This window comes from Sitophilus oryzae, unplaced genomic scaffold (assembly GCF_002938485.1).
Source record: "Sitophilus oryzae breed Bouriz unplaced genomic scaffold, Soryzae_2.0 scaffold_682_pilon_pilon, whole genome shotgun sequence".
Taxonomy (NCBI): domain Eukaryota; kingdom Metazoa; phylum Arthropoda; class Insecta; order Coleoptera; family Curculionidae; genus Sitophilus; species Sitophilus oryzae.
Window position 1 is genome coordinate 5244245 of NW_022147287.1, and position 21552 is coordinate 5265796.

Genomic DNA, 21552 nt, shown 5'->3' on the forward strand with positions numbered 1-21552 from the left:
AGGCTTATAAGTAGCGGATAAATTGGAAAAATAAGTTGTGTACTTTTTTTTCGGTGCGCCATTTTTCATACTTAGAATATGTATATTCATACTTCTGTTTCGATCTTGCTGGAAGCAATCCAGAAATGGCTCTAAATGTCCCTTCTTCAATGTCAGACGGAATACTTTCCCAATCGCTCATTTTTTAAACTAGCGACATCAATATTATTTACTGTCATGTTGACAATGCCATGCATGGTGTTATTTGAACAAAGGTATTAAGGTAATAGATTTTTAGGATAGGTATATAGTTAAGTAACAATAATTTTTAAAATTCATTGTGTGTTTTTATGGTTAGAGGTAGATAAAATATTGTACAATACACGCGAGTTAACTCCATTAAGATACTTGTGTGGTTACACAACTCTCTATCTTAATGATGCTCTTAACTCACTTGTATCTTAAATATCTATTATTTCTACTTAAATATACTCCTTGTTTACTTCATAACTTTATAATCCATTTTGTAATATATCTCTAACATCAATTGACAAGGTTTTCTATTTGAGCGCTACTTATCCTTGAAGCTTCCATAATACAACGTACAATGTTGCCGTTTTCTTCTTCAATCAATCGGTAGAGTAGTTGATCTCTTTGATTTGCTTCCCTATTCGCCAAGCCTCTGAGTTCTATAATTGCAAATTCTCTTAATTGATTACTTAGATTTTCTGTATTGTCCAGAAACTTTCGCAATGCTTGAAACCTCTCCTCGAACAATACTTCCTCGAACAGGACTTTCCGTACTTCAGGCCGATCCATGTGAAAGCAGAGGTAGTTCGCCAGGAAGTACTCCCCGAAGCTTTGATGGACGAATCTGAACGTTCCGTCTGAAATCGCGTTTACTACTACTAATCCGATCCGGTGCAGGTCAGTTTTGGAATGTTCGAACCTTTGTCTCAGTTTGTCACTAGGTCCCCTTACAGCGAAGAAGCTTTCATAAGCTATATCTTGATGGAGTTCAGTCATCAATATTTCATCTCTACTTCTCATTTCTTTCGCTCCAGCTGACTTGCCTTCCACGTTCTTCTCGGTGTAGTATATTTCAAACTTTTTCTTAATAAAAGTTTTGTATAAAATCGTCAGATCGAAGTTTTCCGGTAACTTTCCGCTATGCATGACATCCGTCAGCATTTTCAATTGCAACGGCACGCCTTTGAAGTCCGCCTCTTTCCCATCCCACAATTTTCGGTAGATACCGTTTTTGATTTTTTCGTAGGCTGTTTCAAAATCAGCATCGGACTTGCCACTTTTCCTCCATACCATTTTCATAAAATTGAGTTTCTGAGTTTCGGTGAAAGGGTTCAGATGGTACGCTACACTTTCTAGGTCTCTCTCCAGGCTGGACTGTTCGTGCCGCCGAGACGTTACCCAGATATATTCAGCGCGACTTTTCTTCAATGCCTGCAATAAAGTTAAGGTATTCTGTTTGTAATAAGGGCTGATTTCATCAAAACCGTCGAATAACAGCGCTACTTTAGGATATTTAAAATCCAGATCGACTTGACGTAGTGCGAACTCCAAGAACCTTTTCTGAAAACAAGTCCTCCTCTTGTCTGCGGCAACAGGATATACCATATCAGTTAGAAACCTGACTGCTTCTTTCATATTGTCTCTATCAAAGTTGATTTCTTGTAAGGACTTCTCCAAAACGTGTTTGTTTTGGGCACTATTAGGATCGAAACCATAGTCATTTAAATTCATTTTTATAACCCACACCATGGGATTAACAATTTTGAAATTGACGGCTAGACTTCCAATCAGAGCCGATTTCCCTAAACCGGGATTGTCAGCAACTATATTAATTCTTTTCTTATAATCGCCCATTGCGCCGCAGACTTTCTTTTCGGTTATCTGATCAGAAAAGTATTCGTTAGACATATACTTATGGATCTTCTCCATGTTGCCCTTGCAGTCGTCTAACAAGAGATGTTTTTCACGATATTCTAAGAAATACATGTCAGTTTCAGAGTTTAGGTAAAGCTGATCAATATCATTCCGATCTGTACCATTAGGTATCAAAATCAAACCTACCTTATATTGTTTACTAGGATTCCAATCATATATCAATTCTTGATTAATTTCTATATATGTTTTGGCGTCTTGATATGGCAGATTTCGAACAAAAAACAAACTCGTGCGGATAAGATTATCGTTTAGTATGTTTAAATTCACAACTTGTCGACATAGAGTCCTGAGTTCGTAAATATCTTTATCATATGAATCGAATTTGGAAACTTTAACTGGCTCTATCTCAATTTCATCTTGTAACAAAAGCATTTCGATCGTCTCCAGGTCCAAAACCTCCTCGGCAGCTTTGATGTTTATCAGTTTGTTTATTTTTGTCAATTCATCTTGAAACATTATAAATTTTTCGAGCATAGTTTCCTTAGATTTGATATCAAAGCATTGAAACTGTTTAATCTTTTTTACTTCACCATATTCTAAACCTTCCGATCTCATTCAGTTAATTTTGTGAATAATACATGATCCTCGTTCGATATTAATATTAATTTTTAAGTATACGTGATGAATCCTTTCCTTGTCCTCTCTGTTTTCTTCTAATATTTCATCTAAGTTTAAGTTTATCGATCCGCTAAAGTATCTTGGTTAATAGGAGTATCTTTCTGACATTCAATAACAAATAAATTATGACTCTCCTTGGAAGCAAAAGCCTCGCATGCTAGATTCTGCAGATTTCCCACTAACATTTCTTCCAGTCGAACAAAGATACATTTATCGTGGGTTTCCAAGTAGTCATGAAATTTTAAACACTGAGCAACCTTTATGGAACTTAGTAGCGTAGAATCAGTAATAATGTGCATGACTTGGACGTTCTTTTCGGGATTTTCAGCAAGAAATCTACTTAATACTTCAAAATTTCTGTTAAAGCTCACTGCATAGTTGTGTAGAGTTTCTGGTCGAGCTTTAGATAAACCGGAAATCATCAGTGATCGTATATTCTCTCCGATTTTTTTGAAGAACTTATCTCCTTCCGCTTTGACTAAATAAGAACTTTTCTTGCCTTCGCTCATGTACTCAGCAAACCAGCGCAGTACCTCATTTTGAAAGCTATTTGTAGCAAAATGCGGGTTCAAAAGTTTAACCTCTTCACCTATTTCTTTGTTTATCAACTTGTGAAGCTCGTCTTTGTCCGGGTATTCAAGCATAAACCTGAATTTGTCGAAAAACTCATTCAAATCTTCAAATGTTGGCTGAATTTCATTACTATCATATCTTTTATGATAAGCATCTAGGAGTTCTTGTTTAGATTTAATAGTGAGTTTATATTTTTTGCATTTTAGGCCTCTGAATTCTAAAATAGGGTCTCGAACATGTCTGGTCTCGAACTTGTCTTGTCTCGAAGTTGTCTGGTCTAACTCCAAGTGCTTCATAGCTTCCTCGCTGAATTTGTGGTTTGCACAAAGAATGAAACTGTCTAGACGAGCTCCTTCAAACGTCTTGCATCTTTTAATTTTGCAGTACGATCTCAAGTACTTTACTAAAGCCATGCCGTGCGAAGTTTCTGATGAATTAAATAGGTTGGCTTTTGTCACGATGTTTTTTTCTACATCTAGAGTGTGTTTAGCTTGTAGAAATCTCCAAACCCACTGACCTGATTGATTTTTGTACTTTAGTACCACGTCATCAAATACTCCTTCTATCATCTCGGTGGCTATGTAGAACTCGCCGTCCTTGTAGAGCTCTCTAGCTCTATGCACGAAGAGCATCAGCAATTTCAGTTGAAAAACGATCCCATGTAAGGAGGTCTTCAGATTTGCTGTCTCGAATCTCGGTATTTTTTCTGGATTTTTCGGTGGTTGCTGTGCTGTTCCAGGAGTTAACCTTCTAGATGGTACTATACAAAATCGAGTGGGGCCCTTGTTTACCTTATTTTGTACCGTGTGTTCCTTTTTGTAGGCATTTTTTTGACGTTTTGAGCCTCTATTAGATTTAGAGGCCTCTGGCTGAAGTTGGCATTGTTGATCTCTAAAAAAATAAGTTAAATTAGTTATACAGGGTGAACCAACGTTCCGAAAAAGCTACAAATCACAGAGCTCATGTGTTCTGGCTTCTGTGTTCCTACTTAGACAAGAAAGTCACCCTTTAACATTGAAAATATTCGTAATATGGAATCTGCAATAATTTTTGTATTTGTAGGTGGTTAAACAATATGTACAGGGTGGGTCAAATTCGACCCTTTTAAATGGAAACGCACGCTAAAGTCAATCTGAAAGTGACGTTTTTCACACACCGTGCGTAAATTTTGTAGTGTGCAATTTTTGCGCACTCTTACTCTTAGTGCACACAACATGTGTCAATTTCTAACCTTTTTAACCTCCAATATTTAGGTGAAACGCCAAACGCAACGCAGCCGTGAGAAAAGTGTCATCATTACATCGCAAATTATTCCACAAAACTGGCAAAAACTGAGTCAGTCTGCTGCTAATTTGTAGTCGTAGAAAAAATAGCGTAAAAAACTCGTTCGAAAACTTCTTTGTACACTCGTTCGACAACAAACTGTCGAACTCGTGTGCAAAACGCCGTTTTCGAAACTCGTTGTTTAATATACTAGTAATCTCCCAAATGCAATGATATGTTACTTACCCAGAAGAGGTAACTGGTTGATTCTCGTCCTCTCTCTTTACAAGACATGGCTTTTTTGGGGAATTCTCTTTGTCGTCCATTTCTTGGTTTGGTCGTTGAAAAGTTGTTTTCCAATTATTCTAACAAATATATCCACATAACACATAAAAGGGATATTCTTCGAAACTGCACTGCAATATTATATTTAGCCGGCAAATGATAACGATGTCTCAAAAACGTTCGAATACCTGATTTGTGCGATTGATAAGATTATCTTTAATTTTATTATATGAGTCACTGGGAATCACTTTTTAAAATTATTTTGACGCATACGGGGTGTTCCAAATTCGATTCTCAATCACCAGCAAACTGGTAGTGTTTTGATGGCAGTACTACCATCTCCGTGAATCATTCTGTATATTCATTGAACGGTTAATATAATAAATAAGACACACATTTTGGGTAGCGTTAAGCCATGTTATTTTTATTATAGTTGAATTGAGATAATTTTTTGGAACGATCATCCACAAAATGATCACAAATTTACAATAAATATTTCTTTACTTCTTTCCTTTTTTCTTCTTATCTTTCTTGCCTTTTTTACCACCACCCTTTTTGTCTTTTCCTTTGCCCTTCTTATCTTTTTTCTCCTTTTTTTCTTCCGCACAATCTTGAGGATCGTACTGCGACTGGCAGCAGACCACGTTTGGCCTCTTCTTAAACCTATCAATGAATTATATTGAAAAATATTAATTCCTATACCGTATGATCGAAAAAGAAAACGGCGTCCAGTTCGCTTAGAAATGAACATCGGTGACATTCCCCGTACCGTGCTGGCAAATGTTACTTTTGGGTCGGCATATACATGTGTGGAAGTAAATCGCATAGGGATCTTATTAAGTCGGAGTGAGAGAAATGCGACCGACCGACACGACGCACGACGGTGAAAGAAGGTACAACGACAAAGAAAATACAGCAGAAATATTAACAAAGTTCTTGAAAAAACTACAATCTATTATTTCTAATAGATTTCGAGATATCGATTTTTGAATTCAGAGTTCTAATAGCGCGACCACTATCGAACACCCACTCAATTCCACTTATTTTTACCAAAAATGCAAGTGTTTCTAGCTTGCACTTAATAAAAATCAAGCTATAGGGAAAATTACAACGACTCGTTAATAAATAAACAAATTAAGTATCATAAGACGTAATTAAATCGTGAAGCTGAACGCATGACGTACACCTTTCCCTAGAACTTTAAGTACTGACTGAGGTACTGATTGGGTCGGCCGCTCGACTACGTCAAATCTGCTATATCCCTTTCCACGTCTCTTAGCAATATGTGCACAGTTTCTCGGTTTATTTCATGTGTTTGGCAACGTGTTTACTGTTCCCTCTTTGTTCGGTACATTATAAAACGCATTGTATTCTTCTTACATACGGAAATCTCGATCCAAGGCTAATCTTTGCCAGCCCTTAGTATAAAATTACGGCGATCTTCACTTCATAGCCATCGCTGACGCCGAATGGTTACTGACGGAAACAGTACTGGGAGAATTTTCAGGTCAGGGGCTTGGAACACCCTCAAAAAGAAAATTCCATTTCTCCAACTCCCAGTGGATGACATACCAAGAATTTACAACTTTGAGAAACACCTCACTGTAGTATTGAGTAATAAAAAGGATTGGAAGAAAGAAACGCTTACTCGGCATATAAAAGACCATACCATCACGTGGTATACTGATGCTTCCAAAACTAAAGCAGGGACAGGGCTAGGAGTATTTGGGCCGAAAACTGAATACTCCGAACCAATGGGCACCTACCCCAGTATCCTTCAGGCAGAAATTTGCGCTATCGAAAGATGCGTACAATTTATCTTAGATAGGAACTATCGAAAACAGGAAATTGCCATTCTATCCGATAGTCAAGCAGCACTTAACGCGATCAACTCAGTAACCATCAATTCGAAGTTGGTCAAAGAATGCCTAGAGAAGCTCAACAAGTTAGGCAAAGAAAATAAAGTCCTCCTACTCTGGGTGCCTGCTCACCAAGGGATGGAAGGCAATGAAAAAGCAAATGATCTAGCTAGAAAAGGAGCGAACACTCCACTAACTGGACCAGAACCGTTCTGTTTTCCAAACGGGAACCAACTGAAAGCGGTACTGAAGAATCTGGAAGACTCCATCCGTAACTTGGAATGGGTGTCCTCCAACGGTCTAAGACACTCGAAAAAGTTCCTTAGAACTTATGACCGAGAAAAATCAAAGGTTTTCCTTGATTTAAGTAAAAACAATCTTCGGATTGTCACGGGGTTTCTAACAGGACACTGTCTCCTCAACGAACACCTCAGTAAGCTGAAACTGAGAAACAACGGCGAATGCAGATTTTGTGGGAAAATGGGGAAACACCAGAACACCTTATCACTGAGTGCGCCGAGACGACGACCATTCGTGCCATGAACCTTGGCACGTCTGATGTCGAGGATGGAGAGCTGGCCTCTGTGGAGCCGTCTCAGATACTGGCTTTTCTTAAAGCCCTGAGACTGTATGATGAGTTATAACTCGTTATAACTCAAGAAAGGGGAACACACAATAGATCTATAAGGTCGCGGTGATTAACTCCCCTCCTAAACATTCTACATTGTACATCGCTGACGCCGTTTTTCCTCCGATCATGGTATAAGTTGGTATAAGTTACATACCTCTCTGGGTGTATAATACCAGCAGGCGGTGTGAACTCGATATCTAGTTCACTATCAGATGAAGATGATTCTTCCATAGACGCTTCACCGTCGCACGCGCAGTAATCCTCTTCCGGCTTCTTGTTTTTCGTTATCTTAAACGTCATTGGCGTGCAATCCATGTAGGGGTCTTCATTTTCAACCTAAAGAAAAAAAACTGAAATTGCAATTATTGCATTGACTATCAAAAGTAAAGGCGAATCTCCACCAAGCCGACAAAACCAAGAATAAAGAAGTAACAATGTATAGTTCGCACAAAATAAAATTTAAGTCGCTTGATTAAGCTTGAGCGTCACAGCGTTGCCCGCTTTTACAGATTTTCTTTTAATCAAAATATTTTAGGAAACAAAAATAAATTAATTATAAATATACAAACAGTTATTATTTTAGTTAGTTTTTTTTCAGTTATTTACATCAACAAAAGTCACCTTCTTAACAGCACTTATAGTCTAAGAGCTGGCAACGTTTTCGAAAAAGACGTCTGGCTCTTTGATATATCTTTTACTATGCTCTCTGGATAAGCATGCGGCCCGGCTGGCTGCCGATACCCGTTGCGTTTACTACTGCGCATCGGAAGAAGATCCTATATTTTTTATTAATTTAGTCCTATAAATTCTAGTATTGAATATAATTCGAACATGTCTCCATAGCACAGTGCGTAGAGTTTCCGACCACGAACCGATGATTCAGAGTTCGAATCCGGGTCAGGTCAAAGACTTTTTTATTTTATTTTCCTTTATATTTTGATAGTAAAGTATTAAATAATTCTGGTAATTTAAAAAAAAAACAAATATTTAATACTTTACTATCATAATATAAACGAAAATAAAATAAAAAAGTCTTTGCCTTGACCCGGATTCGAACTCTGAATCATCGGTTCGTGGTCGGAAACTCTACGCACTGCGCTATGGAGACATGTTCGATTTATATTCAATACTAGAATTTAAAGGACTAATAAAAATATAGGATCCTCTTTCAATGCGCAGTAGAGAACGCAACGTTCACCGGCAGCCAGACTGCTGTTCTAGAGAGCATAGTAAAAGATATATCAAAGAGTAAACATATAAGGGTCGTCGTAACAGTAAGTACGTTCTGTGGCTACGGGGTATCCGTGAGAGGGGAAACGATATTCTCTCGATATTTTTCGTAAAAAAATAGACGACGCGTCCCATCAATAAAAATTCGACAAATTTGCAAGTAGCCAATAAAATGAGTGGGCGGAGCGATTTGCGGTGACGTACTCGTCAAATCCACGTATAAAATATATTGCTGTTTATTTAAATGTTTTTTGTCCGCATTCCTTTCATAGACACAGATCCAGCAGACGCACTTCGAGGGCCATCGTAAAAAAAGATCGTCAGACACTAGCTCTAAATATAACCAGGTAGAAAGTTTAGCTTCCAGTTATTTCAATGTTTACAATATAACGAAGAATCTACAACAGTAATTACTTCTATTTTTATGAATGTTTAAGTTACTTTCTTCATTATTTTTTCAAAATAATGTACCTAGTAGAAATATAGTCTAATGAACCCTGTTTGAAAAACGTTAAATTAAATATAATATTTAAAATACAGTTGTCCTCCTTGTACATGACTACAATACAACTAAAAAAACTAATTTAATAAAAAAAAACAAGTGGTTGTAGAAAAACTTTACATATTATTTTTTTTATTTTTTAACATCGAAACTCAAAGGTATAATAACAGGTATCATACCAACTATAAATAGAGTAGATATGTCATATAAAAATGTTTTGAGTTTTTATTAGAATCGACCCTTGATAAAAAAAAGGGGATTAGATTCAAGTTTACCTTTGATCCAGTCTGTATACTATTTCTTTGGATTTTCAACACGTGTGCAAAAACTACACTAAAACACTATTTGCCGTACCTATAGTCCGATCTCAATCTCAGACTTGAGTCGAACCAAGTCATACTCAAGACTCGAGATTCCGTCTCTGCGCATGCGCAGTTTGCCGCTTTCTTAATCAAGTCTCCTCTATATAGTACGCATTTTTCATCTAAGATCGTGCTCAAGCCTGAGGTCGGCTCAAGTACCGACTATAGGTACGGCAATAGTCAAAATGGTAATGTAAATATCGTACCAACGTGTTCGGGTCTTTGAGCGGGTGCATAGTGACCCAATAGGATCCCTCCTTCTTCTGTATCTGCAACGTGGGCTTGGGTACCACCTTGGGATCGGCACCGTCGTCGAACTGAGTTCCGTCCTTTTTGAAATTGGGCACGTGCATTATTCCCAGACCTTTCGCTTGGCGGTGGGCTCGAATGCGCTGGGCAATTAACTTGGTTAAGGCTCCCGGTCTCCAACCTCTTCTAGGCTGAAAAAAAAAATTATATTCAATTCACCCCTAATTCACACTATTAGTCGAAGAGCCGGCAGCAAAATCATGCAAGAGAATTCAAAGGTGTAATTAACACCTCCAAATTTTTTTTCTGAAGGCTGAAAATTTGTAGGAACATTCGAATGCAGCCGTACAAGAAAAAATAACAGTCAAACCGAGCAGTATGGGGACACAAAACGCTACCTCAAACGCGCTGTCAAAAAAATGTTGTTACTCAAAGTGATTTCTGAAGGCTGAAACTTTGCAAGGTCTTCTTCTTCTTCTGCGTCGAACAAAAAAATATCAAGAGTAGAAAATTGTTTAGAAATAACTGATGATTTTGAAAATAATTTTATTCTAAGAGAAGTCAGTGACGTAGCATTTTTTCTATCAAAAATATTCAATGCAAAACTGGTATGGAGTATGGATAGACGCCACTGTTTAAAGTAAATTAAATTGTTTGTAGAAAAAAAACTTTTTTTAGAAAATTTTACCACACTGTACCTCAAAAGTTAAGACGTTTAGGACACACATTCCTATGAACTTTTAACATAAAACAGTTTTGTGTATCCTTACTTAATGCTTCGAACCTTACTTAATGCTTCGAACACCAAAAATGCCCTCTAAATAACGTTAAAAATGATGTAATAGTATATACCAAGGAGGGAAGTGTTTCATTACTGTCGAGAGATTAACTAAATCTCGAGACAATAATGAAAACTTTCCTCCGAGATTTGTATACTATTTTATTTATTATACAACCACATCATTAATTAAAAAATACGGACAGTATTTTATTTAGAAAAAATACGGACAATGCTAGAATTAAGGGAAAAGACTGACATATCAAAATATCACGAACTCGTCGCTTTTTTGAAACGCCAGAATGTAGGTTTTAAGCCAAAGAAGTCTAGCATTTTTACCTTCAACAAATAAATGTATTAAAATCTTCAATTATTATTATTAATCTTCTTGTTTATTTTTGTTGATGTTAGATAAGTATTTAATAAAGATATTACAAGAATAGGTTGCTTAATTAAATGAGGCGAGAAATAAGAAAAACCGAGTGAGGGAAATGGGAGAGGGAAGAAATGTATATAATTTGACACTTTTAAATTTTTTAAAAGTCAGTATTACATATGTGGTTGTAAATAAATATATAAAAAAACCTACCTTTAAACTCATTATTGGCGTGAATATGTTCCACAACCATCCCATATGAGGTGGAACATTGAACATGGGCACCACGCACTCCCTGTGTCCCATTTTCGTTCCGGGGTAGTTATCGCCCATCGAATATACGAATTTGCCCTTCTTGTTCCTCTTGGGGACTTCTTGCTTCTTCTTCTTGCCTCCTGACGGAACCAAGGCTTTATTGTCCTTACCCGACTCACCTTCTTTCATCTCGCAGTCCGGGTTCTCGCAGGAATCTTCCTTGTCACAGTTGACGTTTTCTTCGCAGACCGTGGTAAAGTTCTGTTGACAAAATTGACTGGTTTAAAAGAATGTATTATAAGAGTTAGTAAAGAGGTATTTCAACAGTATAACCTGTGGTAAACGATGTCTGTCAACAATATGAAAACCATCTCAGTTAAAGTAACTGCCAAGAAACAAAAATAATATGATATTTTAATGACAGATGCATTATATTAGGTTTGTTGTTGAAGACCAAAAGCGAAGGCATGCTTTTAATGCTAAAATTGCTGTAAATCGTTCATCATACAAGCAAATATCTCCAAAAAAAATAAAGTGATTTAACTGACTATTGAAATGATTTAAAAACAAAGTATCAATAAAAGATGCATCTTGTTGATAGCCATGCTGACGCCGTTTTTTCTCGATCATACAGTAATTATTATAACTTATCTATTTCTATATTAAAGTAACGTTTAACATACCAACTCCATGTTCACTGGTACACTTGCTTTTTCAGTTGATCTATCTCTTTTGGTGTTTTCTTCCGTGAGCCTTCTCGATGATCTACTAAAGTTAATCGATTTGGAGGGACATTGAGGATTTTTACAGGAAAATCTAGAGAAAAGAAATAAATAAGAACAAATATATAATATCCCTTTAATCTGTTTGAATATTTGCCTGAGTGGTATGGGTTCGTAGGGACAATTAGGTATCCCGCAGGATGGCAGAGGCTGTGCGTAGGGACACCTAGGGTCGTTGCACACGATAGGTTTCGGCTGTTGTGAATAAGGGCAGCCAGGCTGGTCGCAGATGTTGGGATCTTTTTTAATCCTATCAAAACATAGAAACAAATGTTGTTAGTTCCTAGACTGTTCTTGATGTGATGAGCAAATACAAGACAAAGACCAAGGGAGTTGACCCCAGTTGAGAAGACCAAAAATGTTGCAGATAATAAGTAATCTCCGAAACTACTGCCAGCCAATGTCATTTACGTGTCTTTAGTAAAATTATATTAAACAATGTAAGACTTGCAGCAAGACCAAGATTAAAACTACTTATTAGACTACAAAACCAAGACCAAGATCTTGATCTTGGTCTTGCATTTGCTCGTCTCAACCTCTGATGTTTTTTTTTATTAAAAATTCACTTATTTTATAACCTGGCTTGTCTTTCCGGGCACTCCGGATTGGAACAAATACTGTCGTCGTCCTTATTTTCGCAAGTAAAATCCTCGCCTTCGGCGCCGTTGCCATGTTTCTTGATCTTCATCCCCTTTAGTTCGGCGTATGGACAATCCGGATCCGAGCATATACTACCCGTACTAGAACTAACGTTTTTAATTAAAAAAAGTGTCTTAATAAAACTACATAATAAATTAAGTTAAATTTTCCAATTAAAATTAAAATTCCTCGCCCACACACTCTCTTCTGAGACACCCTGTACAAATGAAGATATTTCCACGAAATACCTTCTAGTACACAATACACATATACAGGGTCCGGCAATAATGCGTGGGGCATCTGTAAATAAAAAATATATATTTTTCAACCTTTCTTAAAAAAATTATTACAAATATACAAATTCTGTTCTGAAACAATTGTGAATAATAGACCCTGTATATAAGGTATATGCCTAATGTCTTATCACTGTGGTGAACCATCATAAGATGGCTAATTAGTAGTTTTCAACTTACCCACAAAAGATATGAAATAGAAAATATGTTTTTAATTTTTTAATTCAAATTAGCAAAATATCACTTAAATAAGATTGAAAAGAAAAGTATTGCTAACCTTTCTCTTCCTGGCTTTTCCTTGTTTTTCACATAGTTACATTCTGGATTGGAACACATGCTTACGTCATCGTAGTTCTTTTTCTCTCTCTTGTCTCTTTTTTTCTTGTGTTTCTTCTTGGATTTGTTAGAGGGGCAATCGGGGTTGTCGCACGTATGTCTGTCTCTATTTCTCTTAGATCTCTATTAAAAAAATTGACATACTTATATGATCGATCACTTTGTACAAAAAGTCCTTTTTATTTATGTGTTTTCCCTGAGAAATTTATCTACAGCAACCAGCAATATTTCTTTCGTCCAAATTTAAATAGACAGGTTATAAAATTTATAAATAAATGCTTTTTTTTAACAAAACGTGACAAAAGTATTAATTTTTGCGACGTATGAACAATACAAAAAAGCCATTTAAAGCCTAGGCATAAAAGCTGCCTAAAAAAAGCTGCCATTTTGCCCAAGCACACAATAACACCGTATGATCGAATAAAAACGGCGTCAGCGATGGCTATGAAATGAAGATCGCTGTCATTTTATATGTAAAATTATATGGGAAATGTCAGGGATTGTCATTTCCCAGCCAACTGGACGCCATTTTTTTCGATCATACGGTATATTATTAAACTAACATAAAGTGTTAAATTCAACGAGTGTAACCATAATTTCTCGATATGTAATTACTTACAGGGTATTACTTTTAAATATTTTTATATTATTTGCAACGTTTGAAATTGTTTGTGAAGTTTGAAAAAAGTATCTTTTTTTGCCTCGTCTCTCGTCTGTAATGTCGTCAAACGTACAGTATCGCTAGAAAAATGATCATTTTTACTCCTAATAAAACAATATACTATTATCCTTTATTATCTAGCATAGACAATATTATTTTTAACAATTTTGATCTTAGTCGTGAATATACCCTTTATACATAAAACTTGCCTTTTTTTCCTTTTTGTTGTACGGGCAATTGGGACTTACGCAATCTTCAAATTCGCCAGTCAAATTTTGAACGTCATTTTCAACACATTTTCCTTCGTTTTTCTTGGAAAAGGGACACTCTGGGTTTTCACATGAATTTTCCTCGTCCGTCTCGCTGCAACCTGTGGAACATCGATTTCCTTCTCTGCGGTTCCTCTAAAGGATAAATTATAATAATATATACCGGGTGCGTCTCAAAAGTGGATCACCCCTATAACTTTTTAATTTTTCCAGATAAAACAACGAGATTTGGTATCTATATATTAGTATAATATAAATTAGGGTTTATTGGCATGTATTCAATTATTGTTTTTGGTCGTTTTCTGCCTCATTAGAAATTTCTACAACTTTTGATTTTTAAATGGCACCTTCGGTATATTTTTACTTTATTCGATAGAAAATGACACTCTCTGAATGGAGAGACACGTCATATGTCAACTTTTGATATTTTCGCTTAAAAAATTCAAATTTTTAATTTCAATCTAAAGTGCCATGGCCGTGTTAAAAATACTAATTTTTAATCAAGGAGCCTTGGAAAAATAGATTGGATCATCTAATGTTTTTCGTGTCGTGTCCTGGCCGGTTAAAAGATGCCCAAATCGTATTTTTAATCATATCTCAATTTTTTCAAATGGAACAAGGGTGGCTTATTAGCATTTTTGGAAAAAGCATTTTTTTACGAATAATTTGGTACCACATACTTGCTATTTCGAGTCAAATTGTCGTTATGAACCGCGATGTTACAATTTCAAATAAACTTGGAATAAACCATATCCGAAAATGTCAAAAGTTGACATATGATATTATAGTACGAGAGTTAGCAACGTCGGAAAAACAAGTATTTTAAAACGTCTGGCTCCTTGATATATCTTTTACTATGCTCTCTGAACAGCATGCGGCCCGTCTGGCTGCCGATACCCGTTGCGTTCACTACTGCGCATCGGAAGAAGATTCTATATTTTTTATTAATTTAGTCCTATAAATTCTAGTATTGAATATAAATCGAACATGTCTCCATAGCGCAGTGCGTAGAGTTTCCGACCACGAACCGATGATATAGAGTTCAAATCCGGGTCAGGACAAAGACTTTTATTTTATTTTCGTTTATATTCTGATAGTAAAGTATTAAATAGTCTTTGCCCTGACCCGGATTTGAACTCTGAATCATCGGTTCGTGGTCGGAAACTCTACGCACTGCGCTACGGAGATATGTAGAGATATTAAATTAATAAAAAATATAGGGTCTTCTTCCGATGCGCAGTAGTGAACGCAACGGGTATCGGCAGCCAGACGGGCCGCATGCTGTTCCAGAAAGCATAGTAAAAGATATATCAAAAAGCCAGACGTCTTAAATACTTTCTCGAAAACGTTGGTAGCTCTTAGACTATGATGAACTATTGTTCGAGATCTACCAGCCCTGAAAAGATTTGCGCCTATTTAAGACACATCCTGTAGAGGTTATGTTTCGAAAGTTTGAAAAACGTAATGAAAATTACGTTGTTCTACCTTCTTATTTCCATTATTGTTTGATGGGCAGTCTGGTTTTTCACAATTATTATCTCCTTCAGATCTTGTATAGTCCTCATCGTTATCTGCAGAGTCTCCCTGGCTTTTATTGGAAAAAGGACATCCGGGAAATTCGCATAAATTTTCTCCTTTACCGGACATATCTTTTGAGTGTCTTTTCTTATCTTTAGGTTTTCTCTAATACATACATACATATAAGAATTAATAAAACAATAGTCTTATTTTTAATTGATAAAATAATAGCACAGATTAGGTATCCTATAAGTATACAGATAAAAATCTTGTCCCTAATTCGTGGTAAGAAAATTGTTTTTTATGACGATGTGCAAACGAGTCAAATTTCCTGTGCGCAAAAATAAACTCGCGTAAAATAACAATTAACAGCGTAATAGAGAGATATCGCTAAACCGAATAGCGTGCATGGACGTTAATAAGGCCAGGTGTTATTTCCTTTACGTGAGGTGGTATTAACTCTCTTCATTTTTTATAGTTACCGGATCGGAAAGAATTCTGTTCGCGTCGCGTCCGCTATTTAAACTTAACCTAACTTTGAATTCAAAACTTTGAAATTGTTTTGTTTACTAGGTATTTTAAAACTAAAGGGCTAAAGTGCTTATTTCCGGTGCTTTATTGTTCAACGTCTGCCAGTGGGTATAGGGCAACAAGCAACAAATTCTCTTAGAAGGGCTAAGTCGTCATCTGCTGTAAACCTAAGCCTCTTTATAGGTTCTTTAATATTGGAAGAGGTGGAATCCATATTTTAGGCCATATTTATTTAATTAAAACTAATCCTAGCTACTTAAATATCAAATTACCTAATAAAACTAAAGTAATAATTCAAAACAATTCAAACATAACCTAAAATAAAAGATCTCGCCGGCTGGCCCCGGTTGTCAAATACCCGCACATGCTCATTTAAGCAATTTTTAAACGCTATTTAGAAATAGCGCTTGGTGTAATTGATCCGCAAATTACATCAGGCGGTAACGTTATTCGTGGGTGTTGCGTTAAAAATTGACTCGCGCATATCGTAACCATGATAAGGTACGCGTAAATACTGCATGACGCTATTCGGTTTTCCGATATCTCTCTAATAACTGTGCCGGTCAGGTGCTGTGCACAATTTTACAGGCCATAAGTGGGCGTGCTATGTGCGCAAACTAGTAACCTAACTAGTGCCCGATTCCGAAAATTGGAACCACGAAAAACAATAAAGAAAAAACAAAGTTTATAATCTGTGGTAATAGTCTTATTTTTAATTAATAAAATAATAGCACAGATTAGGTATCCTATAAGTATACAGATAAAAATCTTGTCCCTAATTCGTGGTAAGAAAATTGTTTTTTATGACGATGTGCAAACGAGTCAAATTTCCGCAAAAATAAACTCGCGTAAAATAACAATTAACAGCGTAATAGAGAGATATCGCTAAACCGAATAGCGTGCATGGACGTTAATAAGGCCAGGTGTTATTTCCTTTACGTGAGATGGTATTAACTCGCTTCATTTTTATAGTTACCGGATCGGAAAGAATTCTGTTCGCGTCGCGTCCGCTATTTAAACTTAACCTAACTTTGAATTCAAAACTTTGAAATTGTTTTGTTTACTAGGTATTTTAAAACTAAAGGGCTAAAATGCTTATTTCCGGTGCTTTATTGTTCAACGTCTGCCAGTGGGTATAGGGCAACAAGCAACAAATTCTCTTAGAAGGGCTAAGTCGTCATCTGCTGTAAACCTAAGCCTCTTTATAGGTTCTTTAATATTGGAAGAGGTGGAATCCATATTTTAGGCCATATTTATTTAATTAAAACTAATCCCAGCTACTTAAATACCAAATTACCTAATGAAACTAAAGTAATAATTCAAAACAATTCAAACATAACCTAAAATAAAAGATCTCGCCGGCCGGCCCCGGTTGTCAAATACCCGCACATGCTCATTTAAGCAATTTTTAAACGTTATTTAGAAATAGCGCTTGGTGTAATTGATCCGCAAATTACATCAGGCGGTAACGTTATTCGTGGGTGTTGCGTTAAAAATTGACTCGCGCATATCGTAACCATGATAAGGTACGCGTAAATACTGCATGACGCTATTCGGTTTTCCGATATCTCTCTAATAACTGTGCCGGTCAGGTGCTGTGCACAATTTTACAGGCCATAAGTGGGCGTGCTATGTGCGCAAACTAGTAACCTAACTAGTGCCCGATTCCGAAAATTGGAACCACGAAAAACAATAAAGAAAAAACAAAGTTTATAATCTGTGGTAATAGTCTTATTTTTAATTAATAAAATAATAGCACAGATTAGATATCCTATAAGTATACAGATAAAAATCTTGTCCCTAATTCGTGGTAAGAAAATTGTTTTTTATGACGATGTGCAAACGAGTCAAATTTCCTGTGCGCAAAAATAAACTCGCGTAAAATAACAATTAACAGCGTAATAGAGAGATATCGCTAAACCGAATAGCGTGCATGGACGTTAATAAGGCCAGGTGTTATTTCCTTTACGTGAGGTGGTATTAACTCTCTTCATTTTTATAGTTACCGGATCGGAAAGAATTCTGTTCGCGTCGCGTCCGCTATTTAAACTTAACCTAACTTTGAATTCAAAACTTTGAAATTGTTTTTGTTTACTAGGTATTTTAAAACTAAAGGGCTAAAGTGCTTATTTCCGGTGCTTTATTGTTCAACGTCTGCCAGTGGGTATAGGGCAACAAGCAACAAATTCTCTTAGAAGGGCTAAGTCGTCATCTGCTGTAAACCTAAGCCTCTTTATAGGTTCTTTAATATTGGAAGAGGTGGAATCCATATTTTAGGCCATATTTATTTAATTAAAACTAATCCTAGCTACTTAAATATCAAATTACCTAATAAAACTAAAGTAATAATTCAAAACAATTCAAACATAACCTAAAATAAAAGATCTCGCCGGCTGGCCCCGGTTGTCAAATACCCGCACATGCTCATTTAAGCAATTTTTAAACGCTATTTAGAAATAGCGCTTGGTGTAATTGATCCGCAAATTACATCAGGCGGTAACGTTATTCGTGGGTGTTGCGTTAAAAATTGACTCGCGCATATCGTAACCATGATAAGGTACGCGTAAATACTGCATGACGCTATTCGGTTTTCCGATATCTCTAATAACTGTGCCGGTCAGGTGCTGTGCACAATTTTACAGGCCATAAGTGGGCGTGCTATGTGCGCAAACTAGTAACCTAACTAGTGCCCGATTCCGAAAATTGGAACCACGAAAAACAATAAAGAAAAAACAAAGTTTATAATCTGTGGTAATAGTCTTATTTTTAATTAATAAAATAATAGCACAGATTAGGTATCCTATAAGTGTACAGATAAAAATCTTGTCCCTAATTCGTGGTACGAAAATTGTTTTTTATGACGATGTGCAAACGAGTAAAATTTCCTGTGCGCAAAAATAAACTCGCGTAAAATAACAATTAACAGCGTAATAGAGAGATATCGCTAAACCGAATAGCGTGCATGGACGTTAATAAGGCCAGGTGTTATTTCCTTTACGTGAGATGGTATTAACTCGCTTCATTTTTATAGTTACCGGATCGGAAAGAATTCTGTTCGCGTCGCATCCGCTATTTAAACTTAACCTAACTTTGAATTTAAAACTTTGAAATTGTTTTGTTTACTAGGTATTTTAAAACTAAAGGGCTAAAGTGCTTATTTCCGGTGCTTTATTGTCCAACGTCTGCCAGTGGGTATATGGCAATAAATTCTCTTAGAAGGGGTAAGTCATCATCTGCTGTAAACCTAACCTCTTTATAGGTTTTTTAATATTGGAAGAGGTAGAATCCATATTTTGAGCCATATTTATTTAATTAAAACTAATCCCAGCTACTTAAATATCAAATTACCTAATAAAACTAAAGTAATAATTCAAAACAATTCAAACATAACCTAAAATAAAAGATCTCGCCGGCCGGCCCCGGTTGTCAAATACCCGCACATGCTCATTTAAGCAATTTTTAAACGTTATTTAGAAATAGCGCTTGGTGTAATTGATCCGCAAATTACATCAGGCGGTAACGTTATTAGTGGGTGTTGCGTTAAAAATTGACTCGCGCATATCGTAACCATGATAAGGTACGCGTAAATACTGCATGACGCTATTCGGTTTTCCGATATCTCTCTAATAACTGTGCCGGTCAGGTGCTGTGCACAATTTTAGAGCCCATAAGTGGGCGTGCTATGTGCGCAAACTAGTAACCTAACTAGTGCCCGATTCCGAAAATTGGAACCACGAAAAACAATAAAGAAAAAACAAAGTTTATAATCTGTGATAATAGTCTTATTTTTAATTAATAAAATAATAGTCTTTTTTTAAAATAGTCTTAACTTTAATAAAAGTCTTAACTTTTTTCTAACTTTCTGTACAGAGTGGCACCTCTCATACGCCGCGGAAGCTCCAAGAAGAACAGTAATTTATATCAAAATGAAATTTGGGCAGCATATGTAGGTTAACTGAAAGCATTTTATAAAAATATATAGAATTATACAGGGTGTCCCCAAAAAAAGTTACACATCAAAGTTGTGTTTTTTGTAATGGAACACCTTATACAGGGTGGTCCGAACTGTATTCCGGAAACTTCGGCAGCATATTCTGCAGATAAAAATAAGTAAAAAAGTTCGTATAAATGTATGTCCTAAAATGCTTAGTTTCAGAGATACAGGGTGTAGAAGTTTCATTTTTATTTCGATTTTTTCCAAATAATTTTTGAAATAACGTCAATATTTGGATGAAAATGGGTGTCTAGGAGTTTTTTGACATGAGAAATTTGATTTTGATGTCAATAAGACTGGTAGAGGGCGCGACCTACATGTGTTTTAACTGTTTTGAAGCGTAATAACTTTTTGTCGGTACCTGTATAAAACTACCGAGGAAAAAAATATACATCTCTGTGACTTTTTACGTAAAAATTATCTCTTTGTAAAAATCGCTACGAGCAACCGTTCTCAAGTCATTATTGACGTTTACATGTCATTATTGACGAAAAATTAACACGTTCAGTAGATAGTTATTTCACTGAAATAATAAGTTAGGAAAATTTTTATTTTTTTAAATTAAACATAAATTTTTCTGCAAAAAAATGATGATAAAATAGTTTCTGGCACAAATACTTTCAAATTTATGATCTATGATCCGGAATACAGTTTGACCACCCTGTATATTAATTGATTTTTGGATTCGGAAATAGAATCATATCAAATCTCTCTGATGTAGGATAAGTTTACATTTTCGGCAAATTCCTGAGAATTTTTTTTCATTTGAACTGACACAAAATGATAACTAGTTGTTAAAGTTGGACTAATTAGACAGGTATGTTGAAGTAACGTCAGACATATCACAGCCACCTAGATTTTATCAAGTAATAAAGATCTACTCAGATCAAATCATGTAAATGAAATTATCTAGAAAAATCTTCGTCTGATGGGTAGGCAACCTTAATAGTATTTTGAAGAAACATGAATTCTCCATTGAATATCGGAATAATATTATTTATTATTTATAATATTATTTATAATATTATTCTTTTATTGTAATTTAAATATTGTTCTTTATTTTTAGAAAATGTTAAATATGTGAAAAACTCACCTTTATTTTTCTCCCAGAATCCGAAAATCAATTAATATATAGGGTGTTCCATTACAAAAAACACAACTTTAACCTACATAATATGTTCACAAAATTTCATTTCAATACAAACTGTCGTTCTCCTTGGAGCCTCCGCGGCGTATGAGAGGCGCCACCCTGTATGTACCTACGTACATATATACCTCTTTCTTTCCATTTGCTCCACTATTCATAGGACACGGTACCATGGCAAATGGACAGGTAGGCGCAGCACAAGGGGGCGGTATAGCGTAGGGACAAGTAGGACTACCGCAGGGACCCGTTTTCAAGGACTTGGTTTTGAATTTCTTCAGCGGCGCGGGCAAAAAGGGACAGTTCAGGTTTTTGCAGGCTCCCTGGGGCAGCGGATCCGGACAGTCCCAGTGGATTGGCGGCAACGGTGGCCCGAATGGGTGTCCACAGTTGGGATCTCCACAGCTAGCTAGATTAGGGAAAGTTATGAAAAATGGAAAAATTTTCGGCAAAAATCGTC

The 21552-nt window shown here is 36.1% G+C and overlaps 2 protein-coding genes across 4 annotated transcripts in view; both read right to left on the reverse strand.

Moving 5' to 3' along the window:
* LOC115887988 overlaps positions 1–4852 on the reverse strand; it is a 31000-nt gene extending 26148 nt beyond the window's left edge. The window contains exon 1 of the mRNA XM_030907565.1: positions 4645–4852. Within this exon, the coding sequence (XP_030763425.1) occupies positions 4645–4724 (80 nt within the window). The 5' untranslated portion in view covers positions 4725–4852. The remainder of the gene's footprint in view (positions 1–4644) is intronic.
* Positions 4853–5079: 227 nt separating this feature from the next.
* The window catches only part of LOC115887951, a 31617-nt gene continuing 15144 nt past the window's right edge, over positions 5080–21552 (reverse strand). For 2 of the 3 annotated variants that reach the window (XM_030907512.1, XM_030907511.1), the window contains exons 10-20: positions 21224–21501; positions 15391–15588; positions 13846–14040; positions 12917–13098; positions 12286–12453; positions 11805–11957; positions 11609–11741; positions 10884–11186; positions 9474–9707; positions 7328–7509; positions 5080–5346 (exon numbers count right to left, since the gene is read on the reverse strand). In XM_030907512.1, the coding sequence (XP_030763372.1) occupies positions 5184–5346; positions 7328–7509; positions 9474–9707; positions 10884–11186; positions 11609–11741; positions 11805–11957; positions 12286–12453; positions 12917–13098; positions 13846–14040; positions 15391–15588; positions 21224–21501 (2189 nt within the window). In that variant the 3' untranslated portion in view covers positions 5080–5183. The remainder of the gene's footprint in view (positions 5347–7327; positions 7510–9473; positions 9708–10883; positions 11187–11608; positions 11742–11804; positions 11958–12285; positions 12454–12916; positions 13099–13845; positions 14041–15390; positions 15589–21223; positions 21502–21552) is intronic. The other variant, XM_030907513.1, reaches the window with a different exon arrangement.